At 35.2% G+C, this 24670-nt stretch overlaps 2 protein-coding genes and 2 long non-coding RNA genes across 5 annotated transcripts in view; 1 reads left to right on the top strand and 3 right to left on the bottom strand.

The window, feature by feature from the left end:
- Positions 1-3963: 3963 nt before the first annotated feature.
- Positions 3964-7796, bottom strand: irx5b (iroquois homeobox 5b). Its single transcript, XM_056452087.1, has 3 exons — positions 7426-7796; positions 6101-6497; positions 3964-4877 (listed from the first exon to the last, which is right to left on the bottom strand). The coding sequence occupies exons 1-3, from the start codon at positions 7645-7647 to the stop codon at positions 4384-4386; spliced, it is 1113 nt and encodes a 370-aa protein (XP_056308062.1). The 5' UTR covers positions 7648-7796; the 3' UTR covers positions 3964-4383.
- A 1758-nt stretch (positions 7797-9554) lies between these two features.
- LOC130218979 (ankyrin repeat domain-containing protein SOWAHC) overlaps positions 9555-24670 on the top strand; it is a 92985-nt gene continuing 77869 nt past the window's right edge. The window contains exons 1-3 of the mRNA XM_056451254.1: positions 9555-9669; positions 10209-10252; positions 22827-23024. Of these exons, the coding sequence (XP_056307229.1) occupies positions 9555-9669; positions 10209-10252; positions 22827-23024 (357 nt within the window). The remainder of the gene's footprint in view (positions 9670-10208; positions 10253-22826; positions 23025-24670) is intronic.
- Positions 13363-14941, bottom strand: LOC130219072 (uncharacterized). 2 transcript variants are annotated; one of them, XR_008836020.1, is made up of 5 exons: positions 14847-14941; positions 14537-14740; positions 14310-14431; positions 14018-14145; positions 13363-13926 (listed from the first exon to the last, which is right to left on the bottom strand). It is a non-coding gene; the product is annotated as an uncharacterized LOC130219072 (long non-coding RNA). The 2 variants fall into 2 exon arrangements; XR_008836019.1 differs by having other exon boundaries at positions 14585-14740.
- On the bottom strand, positions 15207-16718 carry LOC130219073 (uncharacterized). The gene is made up of 3 exons (XR_008836021.1): positions 16417-16718; positions 15448-15726; positions 15207-15361 (listed from the first exon to the last, which is right to left on the bottom strand). It is a non-coding gene; the product is annotated as an uncharacterized LOC130219073 (long non-coding RNA).

The following is a 24670-nucleotide window of genomic DNA, read 5'->3' as shown; positions in this document are numbered from 1 at the left end:
CAAACGTTTAACCCAATGTTGGGTTATAACAACCCAGCATTTTAAGAGTGTAAATTCATAAACAGTTCTCAAATCACACTAAGAAAAAAATGGTGTGGCGTTGATTTAAAGAAAAACATTTTGTAAACTTTATTTTTTTAGTAGTAAGCAAACTTATTTTGTAGTAAATTCATCTGACTTTTCAAGTTATATCTTTTGCTGGAAATAGTTACATTTTCATAACCCAACATTGGGTCAAATATGGACCAACCCACAACATTGTGTTAAATTTCTAAATTGAATTTTAATTAAACTTTTTATATTCAACAGTTGGGTTTGACCATTAAACTAAACATTTGGAAAACTTTAGTAAGTAACACTTCACATTATTAAGTGGCTTATAACCTGAATATTATTAAGATATTAACTGTTTATTAGTCATTATAATGTTCGATAACAATCTTAATTTACATAATCTAACCCAATACCTTAAATAATCTACCACCTTACAAACAATTAATAAGCAACTAATTAGTCATTTATTGGGCTATAATGGTGATTGTTAATAGCATGAATTGTATATTAAAATTAAGTGTGACCAAACGTTTTAACCCAACATTGAGTTACAACAACCCAGTATTTTAAGAGTGTAGATTCATAAACAGCTCTTAAATCACACTAAGAAAAAATGGTGTGGCGTTGATTTAAAGAAAAACATTTTGTAATCTTTATTTTTAGTATTAAGCAAACTCATTTTGTAGTAAATTCATCTGACCTTTCTAGTTAAGTTATCTAGTCTTTGGGGGAAATAGTAATTTTTCATAACCCAACATTGGGTCAAATATGGACCAACCCACAACATTGTGTTAAGTTTCTACATTGAATTTAAATTAAACTTTTTATTTCCAACAGTTGGGTTTGTCCATTAAACTAAACATTTGGAAAACTTTAGTATAAGTAACACTTCACATTATTAAATGGCTTATAACCTGAATATAATTAAGATATTAACTGTTTATTAGTCGTTATAATGTTCGATAACAATCTTATTTTACATTCCTAATTCTACCCAAAAAACTACCTTACTAACAGTTAATAAGCAGCTAATTAGTAATTTATTGAGCTCAAAGTAATGGTATGTAAATGGTTTGTTGATAGCATGAATTGTACATTAAAATAAAGTGTGACCAAACGTTTTAACCCAACATTGGGTTACAACAACCCAGCGTTTTTAGAAAAAAAATGGCGTAGCATTGATTTCAAATCCTGTAGTAAACAGGTCTGATTTTATAGTCATCCTTGGAAAAAAGAACGAAATGCATCCCTGATGTCTGACTATCAGATTTTTGCGGCATCGCCATTTTAAAAAAGAGTATTTACAAAATTACAGACAGCAAAACCTCACCTCTGTGTACGAGCTAAGCATATTTAACAGCTGAGAGGAAAGAAATAGCCAACAAATATATCAGCTGTGCAGTCGGAGCCCATTTTACAGCAATTACCAGCGATATTCAGTGTTTACACGTCTAGAAAACTCATCTCTCGCAGCCCTTGTAAAGCAATAAACAGATAAAACGCCGACGCTGAATGAAGATGATTGGATAGTTTGGACAGTTCAGATGGAGCCTCTTCACTTACAAAGCTTCGAATCCAGTCAATTGTGAAATAGCAGTATAAATATACACCCTAACTCTGAATTTACTGGAGGGATTAGGGAGCTTTTCAAGTCCTCGCAGCCTCTTTTCATGGTGTTGTGTACAAAAGCGTTGTATTACCGCTGTAAGCCACGGGGCCCGACTCGCTCCTCTGATGTTTGTTGATGTCGGACTTCGCTTTTTTTTGCCAGCAGAAACGGCCGATCTGTGCTAATCCTGCCTTTCTTGCGAAGAGTTTACTACATTTCTGAATTTACACGTTTAATGCCTTTCTAAAATGCTCTTTGAACATTTTTAGCCCCGCGCTCTTTCCGCATCACGGCGGAGGGGAAAAAAGGCAACACACATTTTGACGCTTTATGTGGAGCATAAATTTAATATCTCCTCCACTTAAGAGTACGGTCCCGTAATCCCCCTGCTATAAATGTTGTCTTGTGCTATTTAAATTCACAATTTATCCACTCTATTATACCCAGGAGACCACTGTCACACTTATTGAGTCCTTGTATAGGTGAAGCACAGTAAAAAGGCACTGCAAACCACTCTGAGAGGAGTTTCCAAAGTAAATATGAAAACACTCTTTAAAATAAAGGCTTTTTAGTTGATTTTTATATCTGAATTGATTCATTTTTACAATAGATCCAGAACTGATCGCTTATTGAAGATCTCCAAACATGGCATTTGTTAAGAGTGGAATATTGACTGCAAAACAAAATGGCAGCATCTATCCACTATATGTTCTTGTTTTTAGAGGGAATTTCGTGAAACTGATGCCAAAACTGATGCTAAAAGGGATAGTCCACACAAAAATCTAAAACAATTCCTTATCATTTATTCACACTCAAGTGGTTTTAAGCTTATGTGAATTTCTGTTGAACACAAATCCAATATGCTAAGGGAAAAGCAGCCATTGACATCCATTCTGGGACCAAAAAAACAAAAGTAAAAAACTATGGAAGTCAAGGCTATTTTTTCCCCAGCTTGATTCAGTGTATACAGCAATGAAATTATTCACATTTCAAATTATCTATATAAAGATGTGATCACCTAGCAATAAACAATTCTTATGATGTGCAACAATCCTATATGTGCAATACTAGGCTAAACAATCCATTTGTGCAGGGTTTTCCTTTATAATATGTTATTGTTACCTTTATTCATCGATAATATGTTCTTTATCCAAGCAGAAGATGCTGGGAATTGTGTTGATGTCTATGTCTAAGCCCTTTGTTTGTGTTTCAGTTTTATTCACTTTGATATGTCTTGTTTTGTATTTGTCATATTGCAAATGTGTAATATTTGTACACCTGGAGTTTGCACTTAATTCCACACAATTATTCAATTATATATTTCATTTTGTGTTCAAAAACACCGAAAGAAACTGATTAGTTTAGTGGAGGATGAGTAAATAATGAATAATGAGAGATTTTCAATATTGGGTGAACTATCCCTTTAATATAATTCCTCTTTAAGCATATAAAAACAGCTCTATTTCAAAACTCCTTAACAAAAATGATTTGATTCATGTGTATTTAATGTTTACAGAGAACGTGTGTATGATTTAGCCACAAACAAAACCACAGATTCCAGAATGTGCATTGATAAACTCTCCGTATGGTTGATATGATTGGCAAAAATGGCACAGATGATTGATGTCTAAAGATCTTTAAAAAACAGTAATTGAAATAATTTTAACAGATGATTGGGATTACAAAGTACTTTGGCCTCTTGCACAAATATTCTACAATAAATGATAGACACCCAAATGAAAAATACTATAGTAATTTATAGTAAACACTAGTGTTTTTTAACCTTAAGGTTAACATGTTGGAGTAATTATAGCTGCTATTGAAAACAACAACTATCGGCTAAAATAAACAAATGACCCATGTTTTCAACAATAGAATTTATAGGCCTAATACACCACAGTTTACTGTAGTAGCAACTAAAATATACTTGTATTTATTAGTTTATCATACACTGTAAAAATTATACGATCAATTAGTCCTGACAGCATGTTTTAGGTCATTGTTAACCTAAGTTAATCATGTTCTAACTTAAATTTTTAAGTTTCACAAGCTGTTTTAAGTTGGTTTACATAATATAAGTTCAGTACACTCATAAAAGTGAGTTTGAGTCAGCTTAGAAATTTAAGACAACCAGGATTTTTACAGTGTATAGTAAACAAATGACCCACGTTTTCAACAGTACAATTTATAGGCCTAATACACCACAGTTTACTGTAGTAGCAACTAAAATATACATGTATTTATTAGTTTATCAAACACTATAAAAATTATATGATTAATTAGTCATGCCAGCATATGTTTTTAGGTCATTGTAACTTATTAATCTAAGTTATTCATGTTCTAACTTAAATTTATAAGTTTCATAAGCTGTTTTAAGTTGGTTTAACATAATATAAGTTCAGTGAACTCAAAGTTAATTTGATTCAGCTTAAAAATGTAAGGCAACCAGGACTTTTTTAGTGTAGTAAATACTAGTATGCTTTAGCATTGTGTTATAAATACTACTAATACACTTTAATTGACTATATATAAAAGCACTACAGTGTTTACTATATATTACTACTGTAGTAGTTGGTCATCTGGGTAAGCTAAACGATTCCCATACCAATTCCTTTTTAAATATAAAAAAGTTTTATGCGTCGTGTACACAGTTCAAAAGCACAACGCTTGTTCGTTTCATTCCGGAAACAATAAATACAAAACAAAAATGAAAAGAAAAGCTAAATATTCGCTCTCTTGTGCTCGAAAGTGAGTTCTTTGCACATCTCCAGGGCCAGTTTGCTGTCTCTGGCTCTGTGTAACACCGCCTGGTTTATTCCGTTCAGGTGTGTCAAGTTCCCGCCACCGCCGCCGTTCAAATGTCCGAAGGCGCCATAGTTCGAGAAACCCGCGAAAAATGGAGACGCGTAGTACAAGTGTCTGGCGGGAAACGTGCACTGTGGTGACCCCGCGCGTGACGTATGTGACACCTCCTCGCGCCCTTTGTCCGACGTAGCGATTTCTGCCAGAGACCAGAGTTTGGGTTTGGGGTTCGGGGAGGGGATGACAGATGTGGGCTTGCAGTTTTCGCTGAGGGGCTTAATCGTGCTTTCACTCGGGTCGTCTTGGGGAGAGGAGGTCGTGGGCATCGGAGACTCTGTCCGGTTTTCTTCTTCTTCTCCGCAGTCGATGATCACACTGTCCGTCGAGTCGTCGTGATCTTCCGCGCGGGTTTCTGTGCAGAACAAACATAATTATGACTTAATAATGACGCAAAACAACAATTACAGTGAATCAATTATGAGCATTTCATTGATTTTCTCTTACTCTGTGCACAGACTAAAACATATTATCAGGATTACAAGACAATTATAATGCATGTATTTTGGTTTGTTGGATCATATGAGACATAATTCATAATTTCTGAGGTAATTTTATCTACAAACAAAAGTAGAATGTTTTTATTATTATAATAGGCAATGAGGCTCCGAAGTAAAGACTAGCTAAGCAAAACGATGGCATTATTTTCAATATGTTAAGGGTTTAAAAGGGTATAAAGATTTGTGGTTCAGTAAAAAATAAAAGATGATTAATAAAAACATCTGACAGAAAAAAGTCTAAAATTCTTGTTTTTCTCTTTAAAATATTATTAACTTTTGTTATAAAACGAAATGAGGTAATAATAATAATAATAATGATGATGATGATGATGATGATATTTGTAACCAAAAGCTACAGAAAATTATTTTGTGACACTAAATAAATTAATTAAACATTACATAATATTTGACAATTAAGCTATACTCATTTATCTATCAAGCCTATTTATTTATTTATAACCCTATATGTAAACATACTTCATTACAATACCTCAAACCAATGGAGACTTATTAATATTCACAACTCATAAGATATTTCAGTCATTCATTTTTCGTCGGCTTTATTCACCAGGGGTCGCCACAGCGGAATGAACCGCCAGCTTATCCAGCATATGTTATACACAGCGGATGCCCTTCCAGATGCAATCCACTGGGAGACACCCATACACACTATAATTCACCTATAGCGCATGTGTTTGGACTGTGGAAACCGGAGCACCCGGAGGAAACACGCCAACACGGGGAGAACATGCAAACTCCATATAATGCCAATTGGCTCGGGACTCGAACCAGCGACCTTCTTGCTGTGAGGCGACAATGCTAACCACTGAGTCACCATGTCGCCTGTTTCTGAGTTGTATTTATGTTGTTATTCATTTAAAATAATGATTATATTGAGTTATAGAATACAATAAATGATTGGGTTGACAATTGGCAATAAATTAAGTTGATTTAAATCCTTTCTTGTTATCTAAATGTTAAACATTTGTCCAGTTATTTTTAGAAAACTATTTTAAAAACCTATAATAATATGCTCTGCACCAACAACTAACACTAACAATCGAAAAATAAAGCGCACCTGAATCTTTGGTGTTCTCGGCTGTCTTTATGGGCTCATCATCTTCATCATTTTTCTCCAAATCAATGCTGTCCTCCTCATCCTCATCCTCGCTCCGGGTCCTGGGCGTCCACGTCATCTTGTTCTCCTTTTTCAGCCTCCGGCGGGCGTTGGCGAACCAGGTGGACACCTGGGTGAGGGTCATCTTGGTGATGATGGCCAGCATGATCTTCTCTCCTTTGGTGGGATAGGGGTTTTTGCGGTGCTCGCTGAGCCAGGCCTTCAGGGTGGCGGTGGCGTCGCGCGTTGCGTTTTTCCGGTAAGCGGGGTCCCCGAAAGGGTACGAACCCAGGGGACCGGCATACGGGTGATAGCCGATGGAGCCGGTCATGCCTGGAGAAGGGTCATATGGGGAGCCCTGGGCAATGAATTAATAAAGATTACAATTCGAGGATGGGAAAAAAGGGCACAGATGATCTATAGGCGACTGATTGCTTCAGGAATAGGCTATGTTAGATATTAACCGCATAATGTGATGATAATGCACTTGAATCATTTGATTATCATCTGATGCATATTAATATAAATGATCCACACATTAGAATTATAATAGCGTGCTCAAAAATTTACGAAAACAAATATTATTCCAAAGAATAACACATAATTTCGCCAACTAAGGAACAGTTCGTAAATTTTAAAGCTTTAAATATCCTGTCTAAATAACTAAAGTACAAAAACAACTGGTACTTATTTTAATATAGGTTATTATTAAATATTTTATGTCTCTGGCAGATTATAAAAAATCGCAATATTTTGATTTCGCAATATTTAATTTTGCTATATTAATATTCTTATTACTAGGCTACCGTTTTTACATCATTTTAATAATCTAAATCGTCTTTTCCCACCTAAGAACTTTTTAAGGAATTAAAAGGTTGGATTTTGAAGATTTTAGGCTATTAAAACCTAACCATTTATTTTTTAACTGTCTAAAAAATACAACTTACAATGTTGGCGGTTTCTAGATCAACATTAAGGAAGTTTAAGTGCTTAAAAGTTATTTATTTATAGATCTATAAGAGAAATAAATGTCCGACATCCAGTCAATCACTTTAGCTGAACGTTAATGCGCAATTATTGACAAACCCAATATGGGCTTAATCTTTGTCAATGAAATTTTAAAAAACTGCACTTTTGACGATTGTTTTAGTCCACATTTGACCCAATATTAAGTTATAACAATCCTGCATTTTTATAGTGTGATGAGGTCGTAATATAGTCGTCACCACTAACCATAAACCTCCAAATTAAGATAAACATTGGGCTTGATTATGAATGAAACTCACCCCGTATGAAGTGAAGGGGGCTGCGGATTCGGGGCTGTACTGGAGGGAGCTGAAGGCGGCGGTGTTCGTAAAGGCTGTGGACGCGTATGGGGCGAAAGCAGATCCACCGGAGGACCGTCCCAGATCGTCCGTTCGCGGTGCCGTTATCCCGGTGGAGCCGTACGGCGGACACGAGTACAGAGACAGCGACGACTGGTACAAGTATCCCTGTGGAAACGCCATGACCAGATTACCGCTACAGTCACCTCTGGACTCTCATCGTTCCAAAAACTCAAGGCTGATCAACTCCTGATATTAGGAAGTGACACATTGCATGAGCTGAAGTCTCCGGTAAACGGAACTGAAGAGCGTCTGGAGTTCCGCGCGCTTCCTCAAGGAGACGGAAAGAAAAGCTCAAGCTGAGTTTTCCTGCTCTCTCTCTCTCTCTCTCTCTCTCTCTCTCTCTCTCTCTCTCTCTCTCTCTCTCTCTCTCTCTCTCTCACACACACACACACACACACACACACACACACACACACTTCAATTCAAACAGAGCTTTATTGGCTTGACTTGTGTTACTTAAAGTATTGCCAGAGCCTTGCACATTACATAAACAATTAATAAAATTAAGTGATTTTACAATACACACACACACACACACACAATTAAAAAAAATGATAAACACATACAGTAGGCTACACAAATAAGAAATAAAAAGACGTGTATGATTATTTTAAAATAATAAATAATAAATAAATAAATAAATAAATGAAATTGAACACACTTTAGAACAGAATAGTTGTTATTTTCCAACATGGTACAAGCATAATGACACTTTTGAAAATATTTGATGCTGTAACATTGCATTGTGTTGTGGCTATCTCCGAAACTGATGTGGTTTTTACCTTCATATGAATTGCTTTCATCTTTCATGTCATAGATTTGTAGTAGTATGGTGTAACAGTCTGCGTTCCGTAGCCTTTGAGTTCTTCATTGCTGTTTATTTATTATTTTTACATTAGGACGATTGCTTTTTCTTATTTCTTTTTAGCTATACTGGTTAAGTTTTAAAAACCCGAGTGTATTGGTCATTGTGAAGCTATTTGTTAAGCTTTTATTTTAAGACTATGATCATTCAAAGTAATGAAAGGTCATGGGAACGTTCTAAGAATGTTATGAGGATTGTAGCCGAAAGGGGGACGTTCAGAAGCCCCACCGCAAAGATAGATAGATAGATAGATAGATAGATAGATAGATAGATAGATAGATAGATAGATAGATAGATAGATAGATAGATAGATTGATTGATTGATTGATTGATTGATTGATTGATTGATTGATCGATCCAAAACCGAACAACGGAACTTGACAACATGGATGATCGTACAAAAACGGGCAAAAATTGCGTGAGATCTTTTCTTGCGCAAACGCCCCACAGCAGACTAGCCTATTAAAAGTAGATGTTTATTAACATTTTATACTACAATGACAGACATATTCTAAAATATAGCCTATATAACCAAAGAATTAGGACTATAATTGAAATAATAGGATCATTCAAAGTAGTAAAATGGGTTATGGGAACGTTCTAAGAATGTTAGGAGAATGTTAGCAGAAAGAGGGCCGTTCAGAAGCCCAGTCGCATGAGGTCAAACGGCCCACAGCAGACTATTAAAATTAGATCTTTATTAACATTTTAGGCTACAATGACAAAAATGTTCATTTTAAAAAAGACTAAGATTTATGACTTAAATTCTGTACACATTCATTCCGCACTTAATCCGAATTTGAACGTGATATTGTGTTTACACTATAGCGAGACGCGATTTAAAAAACATTTTTTGAAATTTGTTTTCAATTTCCGTTTCAAGGTTCCATTTTCAGTGCCTACTAAAATAGATATTTTTTTCTCATACCGCGAAATTGCTTCCTCCATTTTGTTTTCTAAAATATAGCTGGTTTATGATGCACATTTGCGTTGTTGCTATATTTATAATTTTATAGCTAGCCTATATTACTTTAATTTTGTTTGTTAATTATTTGCGTTTGTCTTGCAGACAGTGTGATAATCAGCAGAGGACGCATGCGAGTTAATCCTCCGAGATCCTCTGCTCAGACACGAAGCGCACAGGAATCCCTGCAGTATTAACATGACTTCCACGAATCCGACTGAGGCAGAAGAAGACCTTTTGACTGAAGACGGAGGAACACATGATGCTCAATCCACGCACGAGCTGCCAGAGACACAACAGCCTACCGGAACAGGTAAAGACAGACAGCGGGATCCACCTGAAACCGCTCCTGAGCGCGCGTGTACACGTGCGCGTGCATGTGAGCGCGCACTGTAGGCCAGGTTATTACACCTAAAGTGCTCGCATAAACGGTTTATCTCCACATCTTCCCTTATCTAGACACCTCTCAACAAAACATAAAGGCATCGCTTGAATTCCTTGAACAATTTAAACATGCACAGAGGTGACTAATCTCATTTACAAGCTCTATTAATAGACTTAAGTGCTTAATGCAGCATGACTCCGTGGATGTGAAGGTATTCTAGAGCGAATTCATGCTCGTTATAACGTATTTTGGAGATCCATGGATAATTGTAAGCCTATTATTTCATTATAATGCTTGATAGCTATTAAAACTGGGCGTTGATGCATCATAACCTAATTATTTATGAGAACATTATAGTGTAAAAGACATTATTATCAATTGCATTATAGTTACAGGCTTTGAAAGTAAAGAGTAAACAGACTTGAATAGTCTGTAAATGAGTTTAATTTATTTGTGTTTTCATCCAGATGAAGTGGACCAAGGAAGACTCACATTTGCAGTCAATGAAAAGGTAATTGTAAAACTTTGTTGACGTAAGGATTGCAAAGGTTAAAGGGGGCCTATTATGCAAAGATCACTTTTATAAGGGGTTTAAACACAGTCGTGTGTGAATATAACCAGCGTCTAATGGTAAAAATGTATTAATTATATTGTTTAAAACACTTTGCTTGACATTCTCCCTTTGTACGTGTCCCCCACTTGTACATGTACCATCAATAGCATAAACAGCCCTGAGTGAGAAGCAGTCTTCCAACATTTTTCACACAGATAACATTAGTCCTGTTTTGAATCTGCCACTATGCCGACACACATGCTTTTGAAGCTCCACCCTCTTTTAAAAAAAGCACAATCTCATTTGTATCTAAATCAACAGTCGCCAAAACGCCGCGATTTGGATCAAGGCCGAAAAATGGGCAGATTAAGAGAGTTATAAACTATTATCTGTGTGGTATTTTGAGCTGAAACTTCATACGCACACTAGAGACATCAGATACTTATTTTAGAGCTTGTAAAAAGGGGCACAATAGGTACCCTTTAAATCTATTTTTTATTGAAGGATGCCACATATCAATATACATTTACATTATATGCACGGCTGTTTCCAAAGGTCTGAGAGACATCTTAAAAACATCTGCTGAACATAACTACTTAAAAACATATTGTTTGGCATCCAAAAAAGCACATTAAGATGTTTTGCAGACGAGCAAAACAATAAATAAAGAGATATCATGAATACGACTTCCAGATGTAAACACAAACGTCAAATAGACATCTCAGCAGTGTACATTAATCACTATCAGGGTCAAAAATATCTCTCTGTTTTGTTTTATTACAGAATAACTTTGATCTCCAGGCCAACCAAAGTAATGGTTCAGATAAGTTAGAAAGAGCAGCAGATTTGCACTTTTCACCATGTATAATGGTTTATCTCAGAAGGCTACACTTTTATTCAGGAGTCGATAACTGTAACGGCTAAATGAGCATTGATTGACAACAACGGTGCATGAATAATGTCCTCTTCCCACAAAGCATTATCAGATTTGATGCATCACAGCCGGTTTTATGGTGAAATGGCTTCATTCTGCAGTTGCTTTGCTCAGGATACAGTCAGATGCATTTTGCCCTTCATAGGAAGGCTGATAAATAGAGTTATTGACACTCAATAACACAATTAAATCTACAGCTCACTGTAAAAAATATGTGTTTTCAGTTTATTTACGGTTGTGAATTGCATTAATGGATGTTAATCTCTGCTCAGTTGACTTTTGATGTTGAAAATTCAACTCTACAGTTTAACACGGTGACTTTTATTGACATTTTATTAGTTTGAGATCATATAATGTATAAGAAATGACATCTAGAGTAAATAAGTGTGTAGAATAAATGCATTGACAGTTTATTACAAGGTGTCTGTAGCATGATATACAACACAAACCCAAACATTATACCATTAAAACTATTAAAAATGACAATAAAAGACACATTTTTCAACTTTTCATGGTTAAAAATTGTCAAAAAAAGATCAAGATCCCATAATGCAACTCAAAAGCATTAATAAATGAGGGAAAATAAAAACATCAAACATAAAATATGAAAAAAAAGCTGCTAATTTAAAGATATTTTGACAGCATTCGCTTTAAAACAAATAGAGCTGCTGATTCCTGTTTTAGCCAAACATCACTCCAGCATGTTATTTATATCCATGCTTAGCAATTGCTTGTTTATGGCATTCCTTTCTCTGCTCTTCAGGGAATTTCTCAGCTTAACCGAGCTCTAATACACTCTAAAAACAAATGTGTTGAAAACAACACAACATGTGTTATTTTCAACACATGTTCTGAGTGTGCTCAGGGACAACACATGTTGAGTTAAGTTTAACACACAAAATGTGTCATAAAATGTAACACATTAATGTGCAGCATAAGTTGACACACAGATGTGTTATTTTTGTATGTATCTAACACAACTATGTGTTACTATTTAGTTTTTAGAATTTTAAATGTAAAAAATATTATAAATGCTAAATCAATATACAAAATCTCACAGGAAACATTAAACACTGTTCACATGCTGTTTATTTTTTCTCCTTTAACATGGAATTAATACATTCAAATGTTTTATAGCATTTCATTGTAAAAACAATTAGCTGTACATAATATAAAAACTCACTTTAAAAAGCATTAATTAAATTGAACTCATATCTGTCACGCACGCCAAATAAAATGTCAAATATGTATGAAACAGTTCCCAACATATACATTTTCAAAATTATTCTATAGTGAAAGAAAGAAATAACCATAGCACACTGTTTTTTGTATTCGCCTACATGTAAGGTGTTTGTATTAACAAAATAAATCATTGTAAAATCTAGTCAAAACACTTCAAACATTTAGGTAACCCTTTAATAGTAACAACACACTATAAATCATTTATTTAGCATTAGTAAATAGTTAATTCACTATTTGTTAAGCATTAACTCTACATTATAAGACATTAGTAAGCGGTTCATAAATACAACTACAAAGGCTGTTTTCTTGACTTATAAGCACATCAATAATGCGCTTAATGATTGTACTTGCATAATTCATACTTTCAAATACAAATGGTTTGTAAATAATGCAGTCGTTAACTTATTAGTGAAAAATTAATCACAAGCAAAGTATGAAAGTGCAATTATTAAGCACATTAAAAAATTTACTTATTAGTCAAGAATACAGCATTTGTAGTTGTATTTATGAACCGCTTACTAATGTCTTATAATGTAGAGTTAATGCTTAACAAATTAATGAATTAACTATTTCCTAATGCTTAATAAATGATTTATAGTGTGTATTATAAAGTGTTACCAAAGTTTCAACCACTAACATGTTTAAAACAAAATTTTGTATTTAGGAGTTACATACTGCTGATCACAAAATGACATAATGTCTAGAGGTCTGTAATCTATTAAGTCCCCAGGCAGCAAAGCCATGTCAAAATCATTTGTTCGGATGACAAAGAAGGAAAAAGATGTTCATCAAAATACTTTACTCTTAATACTCTCAGAAACATATGGACATTATCCTCAAAATTACTTATTCTGCTTTTATCAATTTGATTGGATATAGCCAAGTTCTCTGTGTGTCCTGACTCTATAGAAGGGCATGAATTCATTTTAAAGTGATGTCTGTTCAGATGTTTTAAAAAGGAATTGTAATTAACCATTTTGACAAAATAATAGTTAGGTTGTGACTATCAGAGAGTACATGCACTTCCCTTAAATGCCAAATTAACCCCTTTGTTTCAACACAATCATTTTGAAGACACTTTGGACAGGTGTACATGCTTATTTCAATTAGGTACGAGACTGCACCTTAGCAATCAATTCCATGAACTTTGATCGTTTGCAAGATGACTGAGACAAAGACAGGTCATATATATATATATATATATACACTCAAAAAAAGAAAAACAGAAGACAGTTGGCATGGATACTGAAGATTGCACAGCCAGAAGAATTTGAAAAGTCTGTCACAGCACAGGTCAGGCTTTCAACATCAAATGGAAGAGCAAAAGAGTCATTCTTTGCCACAATTACGTACTGGGATCATGTCCTATAGAACCGATGGAAAACAACTGCGGCTGAGCTGACTTTAGGGTCCCTTTCATGGATTCAGCAAGCAAAGATGTAACGTTAGTACCAGCCTTCAGGAATGAAACAATGAAAAGCATTAGAAAATGTTGCTGCATCAGAAACAATTTTATTTATCACAAGCTAACACAATAAAAACTATACCGGAACTTGTACCAACAGGTAGGACACAGCAGAAGTCACACAGCATTTACTCCCAGCAACACTTCTCACAGATGCAGTGGGTGGAAGAAGATGAATAAGGATCTTCAACATAGTGTAACACAGCTCATCTTGAAGTGAAGATACAGGTCACATGCAAAAGAACAATTTAAACAATTTATTTGTAATTAACACTTTACCTTGAATAGAATATTAATATTCACATTAAGTTTTCTCTTTTAAACTATGTTTAGAAAAGTGTGCACATGCAACAGACATTTTGGCTGAAACTCACACCATCATGCTTATTGTCAGCCTTCTCCAGTAAGTGTCTGATGTCATTTTTCCTCTCCAAGGATGCTATTTTCTTGAGTTTTGGAATTATCGTCCCGTCCCATTTCCGGATTCAATGTCCATCTTCAAAGAAAGGAAGAAAGAAATTAGAAAATAAGAAATATTAATATTACAATTATGAAATAAATGTTTGTGTAAAGTTCTGTCTTAGTTGAGCATGTCTATTACCAAAGCTGGCATGTCAAGAAATCCTCTTTATCAGAGTCAACCACTCACTTGGTACAGTTTCATCTTGACTTGGTAAAGAAGGTTGCGGTGTACAATGACGATGTTTCAAATTGTACACCCGCTGGCTCTGTTGAAGCTTCCATCTAATGTTACGTAATCTCATTTCAATAAATCCACTGTGTGATGGCCCAGCAAAAAATGCTCCTGACATTAGTAATGCAAAAACAGAACTAATTAAAGTCAAGTATACATGAGCAACTTATATACACATTCCTAATAAATTCAGTTTAAAATGTAAAACCATTCTTACATGTCCCTCATTTTCACCAAAGGGCACTTGAATCCTTAACGAGGGGAACAATGATACAATCTCTTTTGGTAGTGCCAGTTTTTCTGTACCAAATTGGATAGCTAAAAAAGTAATAATAAAAAAAAATAGTTGCATAAATTGCTCTTACACAAACATTGACGAACATAAAAAAACTGACTAAACAGTGGTACTTTGGAATTGATTGGGATAAATTGATTGTTAAATGTATTTATTTAAAATATTTTTTTAAAATATTATTTTAATATATAACTTATTTAAATAAATGTAATTTAATTTGAAAATAAATATACCTTACATGAAATAATTAAACCACATACTCACAATGCATGTTTTTCTACAAGGTCACTGACAGCAACTTTAACAAGAATCTTTCATGAGAAAATGGACAGCGTCTTTGTCTCTTCATGTTCTCTCAGGATTGTAGAGGCTTTTTCTTCAAGCAGCGTCAGCAAACTAGTTGTGGTGCCAGTCTGAGTTGAATCTGTTAAAGGACACTAAGAAATGCCAAAAACATTTTATTTATTTAAATGTTTACTTTTATCTATAGTAATATAATGGGAGAAATATATCAATGTTTTACCTGTAATGAGTGCACACTTTCTAATGAGTCGGGGATGTTGCTTGCAATATAATTTATTTGAAATTTGTCAAGCTCCTGTACTCCTGCATTTACATCAGTGTCAATGAACTCTTGAAAATCTGTGTCAAATTTCAATATTCAATCAAGAGATAGTCGAGACAGTTCAGGTTTGACTGAGGATAGTTTTCTCCATATTTCCTTTCCGTCTATGAAGACAGTTGCAAGAACTCGGTGTAAAACTGTTAGAGGGACTGTAATTTGTTCCTCGACTTCCATCATCTAAGTAAAAGAGAAAGAAATCCATATATACACAGCACAATGAGAAAACACACACAAGTAACTGTGTATGACAATAAAAAGTACATTTTAAATAGTATGTGACTAGCTGGGTAGCACAAAATGGCGCGCAATGTTGATTTCATTAAAGATATTCATATTTAAGACATTGTTTATGAATTTGCTCACTCCTCGGCGCCATTTGGTGTCTGTACAAAGCACCTAACTAACGTTATGACAAGGGATTCTTGTTTAAATTCCTGCCGCAAAGCGTCACCTTAGGCTTTTTATTAAATAACATTATGATAATAACGTAAATGTATAAATTGTGTCCGGTAACATTACCTCACGTGTCAGAGACGCGGAGGCTTTAAAGTGACGCGGAGCCGGTGATTTTAAAGTAACGGTAACTCTCATGACGTACCAAAATGCAATACATATTTAGCGTAAGTCTTTCGCCTTATATGTAACTTATTAACAATTCTGCCAAGTGCAAAAGCAGCTTTACAAAAGACGCGCCAGAAGCGTTAGCTTGCACGGCTAAAGTTGATGTTGCATGACAGAGAGTTGCCAAACATGGAGACATAATAAAAGTAACAAAAATAACTTCTTGGCCAACTAACACAAAACATTCTCACGCAGACTGGAAACAATATTTACTATCGTAGACGAATTGTAATTAATTTCACTCACCTGAGGCAGAGAGGTGCATTATCCGGCAGAGGTCTGGGAGAGCGACGGTTGAAAAAGAACGTCACTGCGCATGCGCGTGTAGAAATTCCACAGCATAAATCCCGAAATACAGAATTTTCAACCACATTCTCACAATTGCTTATTTTATATTACCATCATGATAAATAAACTACATAAACACATAACACAGTGCCATTTGACTACGACCAAAAATGCACTGTATTCCAACATACTGTTTAAATGTGTTTAACACAGTCATTGTGTAAACAGTTAAGCACAATATTAACACACAATGTGTCTGTAGTAACACAAAATGTGTTACGATCTGTTTAACACATATTTTGTGTAAATTTTTAACACATCATTTTTAAGAGTGTAGTGGAGATTAGTCCTGTCTGCTGGTTTGTGTTTGTCCTGGAAGTGTATCCTGCAAGGTGGTTGTCGTTTGTGAACTCATGTCATTTCCTCTTTGCGGTGTGTTTTATTTAAATGGACGAACCCCTTGTTGCATGCTGTGTTTTGACCCTATAGGTGGATCCTGCGGCTCGTAGTATTGAGGTGCTGTTGTGGATCGCATATCAGTAGATGAAACGGACACACAGAGTCAGATCTGGATTAACTAAAGTGCCCAGAGCAGCTGCGGAATTGACACAGTGACACAATTGCCTTGTCATGTTTACAACACATCTAATATCCTCGTTTCACTGCTGTTCTTAAAGGGACAGTTCACCCAAAACTGAAAATGTTGTCATCATTTATTCTCCCTTTACCTGTTTCTAACCTTAATCGGCGTCTTTCTTCTGTTGAACACCAAAGAAGATGGTTTGAAGAATGTTGGAAATGTGTAACAACTGGCTTCCATAATATGTATAGATATTTTTAGTAGGTCAAGGGGTTAATTGGGGTTATTAATTGGGATTTATAAAGTCTAAACAAACAAGCAAACAAATAATTACATCTTATTTTCTGTTCGACAGAAGGAAGCTCATTTTTAAAACTTACACCACTTGATTGTGAGTAAATAGTGAGTAAGTTTTCATTTTGGGGTGAACTATCCCCTTAAAGGAATGGCTTGGCCCTTAATAAAAATGTATTTGCTGTTCATTTGTTCATCCTCAGCCTATTCAGGTATATCTTTCTTACTTTCTTCAGTTCTTACCTTCACTGAGCCACCGTGTCGTCCACATGTGAATATGTTTATTTAAAAAAATTATGTTTTTAATATGTTGCTGGAAAACAATGTTTGTTAAAGTTTTTAATGCTCTGTCTGGTATTGTAGGCCGACAAAATCACAAATAGGGCTAAATAAATAAAATAATCCACTGTTGTGGTTAGCGCCACCTGTCGTGCAGGTATGAATTTGCAGTTTTGTGTGAACGCTGATCGTCGGCGGTTCGAGTGCGCAGGCGCGTCATTTCAGTCAGTTTCGCTACCGCGCATGCGCCATAATGAGAGAGCGGGAGTCTGAGGATTAAAGGTAACAAATGTTGTTAACAATGTTCAATTTCTTTCATGAACCAATTGTTTAGATTCTTAACACCACAGTGTGTCGTCAGAAATCCAGTATCCGCCATTTTGACTGTTAAATTGATCACACTTCTCGACTTGGTATATGAATTACCAAACATTGTGAGTTCAGCTAAAATCGTCTTTAATATTCTACTGATTGGTTCATAAAATACATCTTGGGTGGTCTTAGGGTGAGCAAATGAACAGGAAATATTCATCACTTGAACTTACAGAACAGCATTGTTTGTTTTTATTAGCTGTTTAGCTAAAATGTGTTTGTTTTTGGCATTGTCTCGCTTGTCACGTGTTACTGAGGTAAAGTTGGATTTATATGCATACATTCATTCAGTGACCTATATTGTTTACCATGCTACTTTGAATATTAAATGCATGTTTGTCTTTTAAAACTATTTAATTGACTCTGAACAATGTTATCCTTTGATACTCATTGGCTGCTAATATAATTGTCCTATTTAGAATTTGGGAGTAATACTCTTCTGATAATGTAATATTATGGAGATAGTCCAAATGTGCGAATATAAAACCCCCTTTACCCCAGTCTTGTTGTTTACTGCTGAAAATAGTTAAAAAAAAAATAGAAATCAATTTGACAGAACATCGTGCAGCATTTAAATGCAGAAATGTAGCCTATTATTATTATTTTTTATTAGATTATTATTATTTTTGCCAGATTTCTAATGCAGGAATCCTTTTGTTAAAAAAGTGAACTGCAATATTACTGTATAGGCTTTTTTTAGGCCAATAATAAATGTCTTCTTGTATGTTAGTCGTAATTTCCCAGATTTGTTTTGCATATATTTAAAAAATGACCATAAACACTTTATTAAATGTAGATTTCATCACCGGAATAGTGCACATTAATTAATGCATTGCATTTTGTACTGTAACTGTGCATACTTTTGTGCTTTTATTACTGTATTTATTGCATAATTTATTTAGTCTTTAAACCAAGAGATTCACATTACAAAAAAGAAACATATGGGACAAAACAAGAATGACAAACTGTAAGACATTAAAAGCAGTGTACAGCTGCATTGATTAGTGCTTAAGAGATTGAAAGACGTCCGCAGTTCTAGTCTGAATGAGTTAAATATTTTTACCTTGACTTCAGGATAGAAAAAGCAGAGTCAATGATCTGGGGTTAATGTTTTTACTGTGCATGTGTCTGTATATGTTTGTACACAATATCAAATGTGGAGTACTTTGATTGGCTGTGCATTCATTCGTGTGCAAATGCAAGCATGTATGTAAAGAAAATGTAGATGTGTCTCAAGTGAAACTGAGATTTATACATTGCACGAAAGCTGAATAAGTTTTTCACAGATTTTTAGGAATTAACAATATTTAGCAGAGAGAAAACTAATCTATGAGTTAAAAAAATTTAATATTAAGAGAGAATTGCCTTTAACTTCGTCAAAATTAAGTTCTGAGCCATGTATATTATTAATAAAAATTGAGCTTTGATATATTTACAGTTGGAAATGTACAAAATGTCTTAATTGAACATGATCTTTACTTAATATTCCAATGATTTTTGGCATATGCATCTATGTATTTTTGGTTATTGCCAGCAATATACTTATGCAATATAAGACAAATAATGTTTGCTTGATATGCTTGACATTTTGAAGATTTGTTTTGTCGTTAGCATTTACCACAGTCATTCTAAAAGATCCCTTGATGTTTGCAGATCCACACCTTTAATCTTCCATTCTCGTTTTTTATAAATACTCAAAATAAAGTCGGACAAAGGATTGTTTAGTCTACATTTGGTTCCGAAAGATTTCGTATCAAAGCCTTCAGTCCCAATGGCCTAATTGGATTCCTGTAAAGTTTAGCAGTGGGGTTACTCCATTGCGGAAATATTCAGAAGCATCATATGTCCACGATGAATCCGTCATTGTCCAAAGTACATGCAGACTGTTTCTTAATTAATCGCGAATGGCTTGGATTACAGTGTGAAAGAAAACAATTCCTCGCCAGTTACCAATCGGTGTGTAATGAACACCCATTGGATCCGACTGTTTAATCTACTTGAATGAAGCCACATTTTACCGAGACATTCTTGTTTAATGAAGATATGACATGAGAACAGCTGTGACACGAGGAAAGCATGCTGGGATATTTTATGACGTCTCGTTGAAGAAAGCGACATTCAGTATGTTTGAAATACATGGAGACCGATGGAGATTGAGAGAACATTTGATTTGTGCTTCGTTACACCACTACAATATTATGACTTAATTATAAATTAAATAGTATAAATTATTAACATATTATAAATAAAAAATGAAGAGATATTTCCTACAGTGTAACATTGAAGCCTCGCCATTTAGCATGAGAGATTTTCAGACTACTAAAATGTCAATAAAAGTCACTTTGTCGACTATTTATGCTAAAAAACTAAAAACTCTACAGTTTAACAAAGCATAGATCCACAACCATTGTGAATGGTTTAATAATAAAAAAAAAATCCAGTCAGCGGCAGTTCTGTGGGTGCAAATGCCTTGTTGATGTCAGAGGAGAATGGCCAGACTGGTTCCAGTTGATAGAAAGGCAACAGTAACTCAAATAACCACCTGTTACAACTGAAGTATGCAGAAGAGCATCTCTGAACACACAACACGTCCAACCTTGAAGCAGATGGGCTACAGCAGCAGAAGACAACACCGGGTGCCACTCCTGTCAGCTAAGAACAGGAAACTGAGGCTACAATTTACACAGGCTCACCAAAACTGGTCAATAGAAGATTGGAGAAACGTCGCCTGGTCTGATGAGTCTCCATTTCTGCTGCCACATTCAGATGCTTGGCTCAGAATTTGGACAACATGAAAGCATGGATCCATTCTGCCTTGTATCAGCGGTTCAGGCTGGTGGTGGTGGTGTAATGGTGTGGGGGAGATTTTCTTGGCACACTTTGGGTACCAATTGAGCATTGTGAGTATGAGTATTGTTGCTGACCATGTCCATCCCTTTATGACCACAGTGTCTCCATATTCTGATGGCTACTTCCAGCAGAATAACGTGCCATGTCATATAGCGCCAGTCATCTCAGATGAGTTCAGTGAATTCACTGTACTCAAATGGCCTCCACAGTCACCAGACCTCAATGCAATAAAGCACCTTCGGCTTATGGTGCAATGGGAAATTCGCATCATGGATGTGCAGCCGATAAATCTCCGGCAACTGCGTGATGCTATCATGTCAATATAGAGCAAAATCCATATTATGGAATATTTCCAGTACCTTGTTGAATCTATGCCACGAAGGATTAAGGCAGTTCTGAAGGCAAAAGGGGGTCCAACCCGGTACTAGTAAGGTGTACCTAATAAAGTGGCCGGCGAGTGTATGTTGCATCACCAAAAATGATTGAGGTCATGTGTTGTGCGATACGTCGATATATTGATTATTGTGACAGGCCTTGAAGTGCTTGAGTGCAGCATTGAAGCCGTTCCATTTAGTGCGAGACATTATGGATAAAAATATATTTCCCAAAAAAAAAAGGTTACAAGTGCAGCGCCGAAATGCACAGTGAGGTCTTAATGAACGCGAGCTATGCTATAAATGTGATGGAGACCACGGGGGTTATTTCTCTCTCCAAATGAAGTGCAGTGGAGGTTGAGTGCGCACTGAAGTCTGACAGATGAACTGTGGGTAATGGCCACTTCCGTGTTCGCGCATCAGCAGGTGACTAAAACAGCCACTGCACTTGTCAAACTGTCACATTACAGGCTAATGAAGAGTAATCGGGCCGCCGTCCGCTGAAATGTTATTCCTCGGCTGAAGGGGATTTGTGCTTGTCAACCCGTTTTAGATTAGCACAAAAAAAGCAGCGTCGATAAGAGGAAGTTAATGCTTGTTTAATGACGGTTCGGTGTGACTTGAGCAATAAATACGCCGGAGTGGGAAAACAGGGTGGCATATTTGGATTAAATTAAGCTATCAGTCAGGGCAGGCCAGACTGTGTGGTTGGAAATGTGGGTTCGTGGTTATTGATAAACGTATATTTCTTGTACATGTCAGGATGTTATGCAATGCTATGTTGTGTATTTCTTTAATGATGGGGGAAGTCATGAGATGTGTGTTATGTTTGTGGTGATTTAGTTAATTGCCTGAATGCTGCTCTGTGTGAACGCTGAAGGAAGATTGCCGGAAAGAGCGCGTTCACGTCGAGAACGCGCTGACGTGAGACGTCTACTTTAGCCAATTAAACACTAAGACACATTCACATCTGCACTGTTCATGAAAATAAAAGCTTTGGAATATTCTTCCAGACACATTTCGCTGCTAGATGTTAGTCAGATAACGTATGTTCCTTCTTAATGCTAACTGTGTAAAAAATTATCGATAAAATGCTTATGATAAACCACTGTTTGTTTACCTTCAAGCTCTGCTTCAGTTGCTTGACGCGTGTGCACGTGAAGGAGCCGGTGAGCGCCAGCACACACACGTATTATGAACATCTTGACACGTGAAAGTTGTTCACAATACTTATCCATCCACAGAATATGTTTACAAATACGAGCGCTGTCGTTTAAAGACCATTTCTCGTTAATGATGTTAGAATTTACCGCTATTTTGGAATGGATGTGTGAATGGTCTTTTCCGCAATAATTACGAAACGTCCTCGCCTGTGTGAACACCTTTTTTTGTTTTATTTAACCGGTAAAGTCATACCGAAAATTTTCGGGATATTTCCCGGTATCACTGTGCTTAAGCCTTAATGCATGAATGAATGTATTGTCATTTGGATGCAATTTCTTCAAGAATTCAATCTTGGTATTGTTATGCAGAATACAAATAAATTTAATTCATTTGGCATTTATATAAAATTATTTGACTGATCTAAAAGTAAAAATATGTCCTTTGTCTGGTTTTAGGAGTCTGAGTCTTCAACACACGAGCCCGAACCATCCTCTCCACTGTCTTCATCATCAGAACAGCACGTGATTGAGGCCTTCAGGTGTAATCCGGAAGATGTAAAGCAGACGCTGAGCGAGATTTTTGATCATGAAGGACGACGGGACTGTGAAGCAGAGGAGATGATGCCGGCGGTGGTGATCACACGAGCTGAGGAGGTGAGGAATAAGACCAATATAATATAATATAATATAATATAATATAATATAATATAATGTAATATAATATAATATAATATAATATAATATAATATAATATAATATAATATATAATATAATATAATATAATATAATTGAAGTCCAAATTATTAGCCCCCTATATATTTTTTTTCTCCAATTTCTGAACTTTCTAAACACATTTCTAATCATAATAGTTTTAATAACTCATCTCTAATAACTGATTTATTTGATCTTTGCCATGATGACAGTAAATAATATTTGACTAGATATTCTTCAAGACACTTCTATACAGCTTAAAGTGACATTTAAAGGCTTAACTAGGTTAATTTAGCAAGTTAGTGTATAATAATAATAATAATAATAATAATAATAATTTGTTCTGTATACAGTTGTAAAACAAATATTGCTTAGGAAGGCTAATAATATTGACATTAAGATGATTGTTTTATTATAAAATAATATTTCATTTTGTTATATATATAAATACACACACAATGTCCAATGTGAAACATTGCGATGGACGATGGCGTCGTTGTAGGCGGTGGTGAATGAATTATTTATAAATAATTAATTCATAACAAATTAATTATTTGTAGCCTACAATTGTAACTACCTGACCCACATTGTCTTTGTTTTACCCATTACCAAATAAAAAATATATAAAAATAAGTTGCACACAAATTACCACCTGATAATCACTTTTTCCTTTACACTTTTCTCTGGCATGAATAGGCAGAGTGATCTGTGTCGGTATAATGGTGTCGATAAACTTCGTTGGTAAAAAAGGTGCACAACCAACAGGAACAGTATCTGAGGTTTTCATTAACATTGCAAAGTACAAGCGTGAAAGCGAAAGATTGTAGCAGTGTACTGACGCTGTAACACGTTACCTGATAGATTCAAAAAACAGAAGAGTCGTTAGATAGAGACGAGATTAATTAAATATTACGTTTAACAACGCAAAGCACAAGCTGACTTCTGGAGCTCAGATGCGCATACGCTGCAGTGCTTGTGTGTGTGCGTGCGTGCGTGCGTGCGTGATGTACGTTTTCAGCAGTATAGTGTGGACGGACAACTTTTCAGAAATGCTAGATGAAACGCCAGTGTGGACGTGGATCGTTTTCGTTTTAAAATGCCATTTTAAAACTAAGACGTATTCGTGTATATGGGGCCTATAAGTGTGTTTTTCCACGAGCTGGTTGCTGCTGTGACGGGGAGGATTGCGATGCCGTCTCAGCATCGTAATGTCTATCGACCCAACCCTAATATATATATATATATATATATATATATATATATATATATATATATATATATATATATATATATATATATATATATATATATATATATATATATATATATATATATATATATATATATATATATATGAAATTCTTTGTTATTTTACTTGTAAAGCAAATGAGACTGTGACTTAAAACACGAGACCAAAACACAAACTATCGCCACAGCAAAATACGGTAAATGTACAGTAAATCCCCTTTATGCACTTAATTCTAGGGCTTTATATATTGGAAAAATCAGATGTTGCGATACTTTATTTTTCTGTACTAAACATTACGATACGAACACAGTTTGATAAGGTGGTTCGAATAGCTCTATTT

Source organism: Danio aesculapii, chromosome 25, assembly GCF_903798145.1.
Source record: "Danio aesculapii chromosome 25, fDanAes4.1, whole genome shotgun sequence".
NCBI lineage: Eukaryota > Metazoa > Chordata > Actinopteri > Cypriniformes > Danionidae > Danio > Danio aesculapii.
This window is presented reverse-complemented; position numbering and strand designations above follow the sequence as displayed.

Coding starts and splice junctions, on each gene's coding strand:
- irx5b (XM_056452087.1), bottom strand. CDS start 7,647: ATGGCGTTTCCACAGGGATACTTGTACCAGTCGTCGCTGTCTCTGTAC. Junction 6,498..7,425: donor CCCCCTTCACTTCATACGGG/GTGAGTTTCATT, acceptor TTCATTGCCCAG/GGCTCCCCATATGACCCTTC. Junction 4,878..6,100: donor CGAGAACACCAAAGATTCAG/GTGCGCTTTATT, acceptor TGTTCTGCACAG/AAACCCGCGCGGAAGATCAC.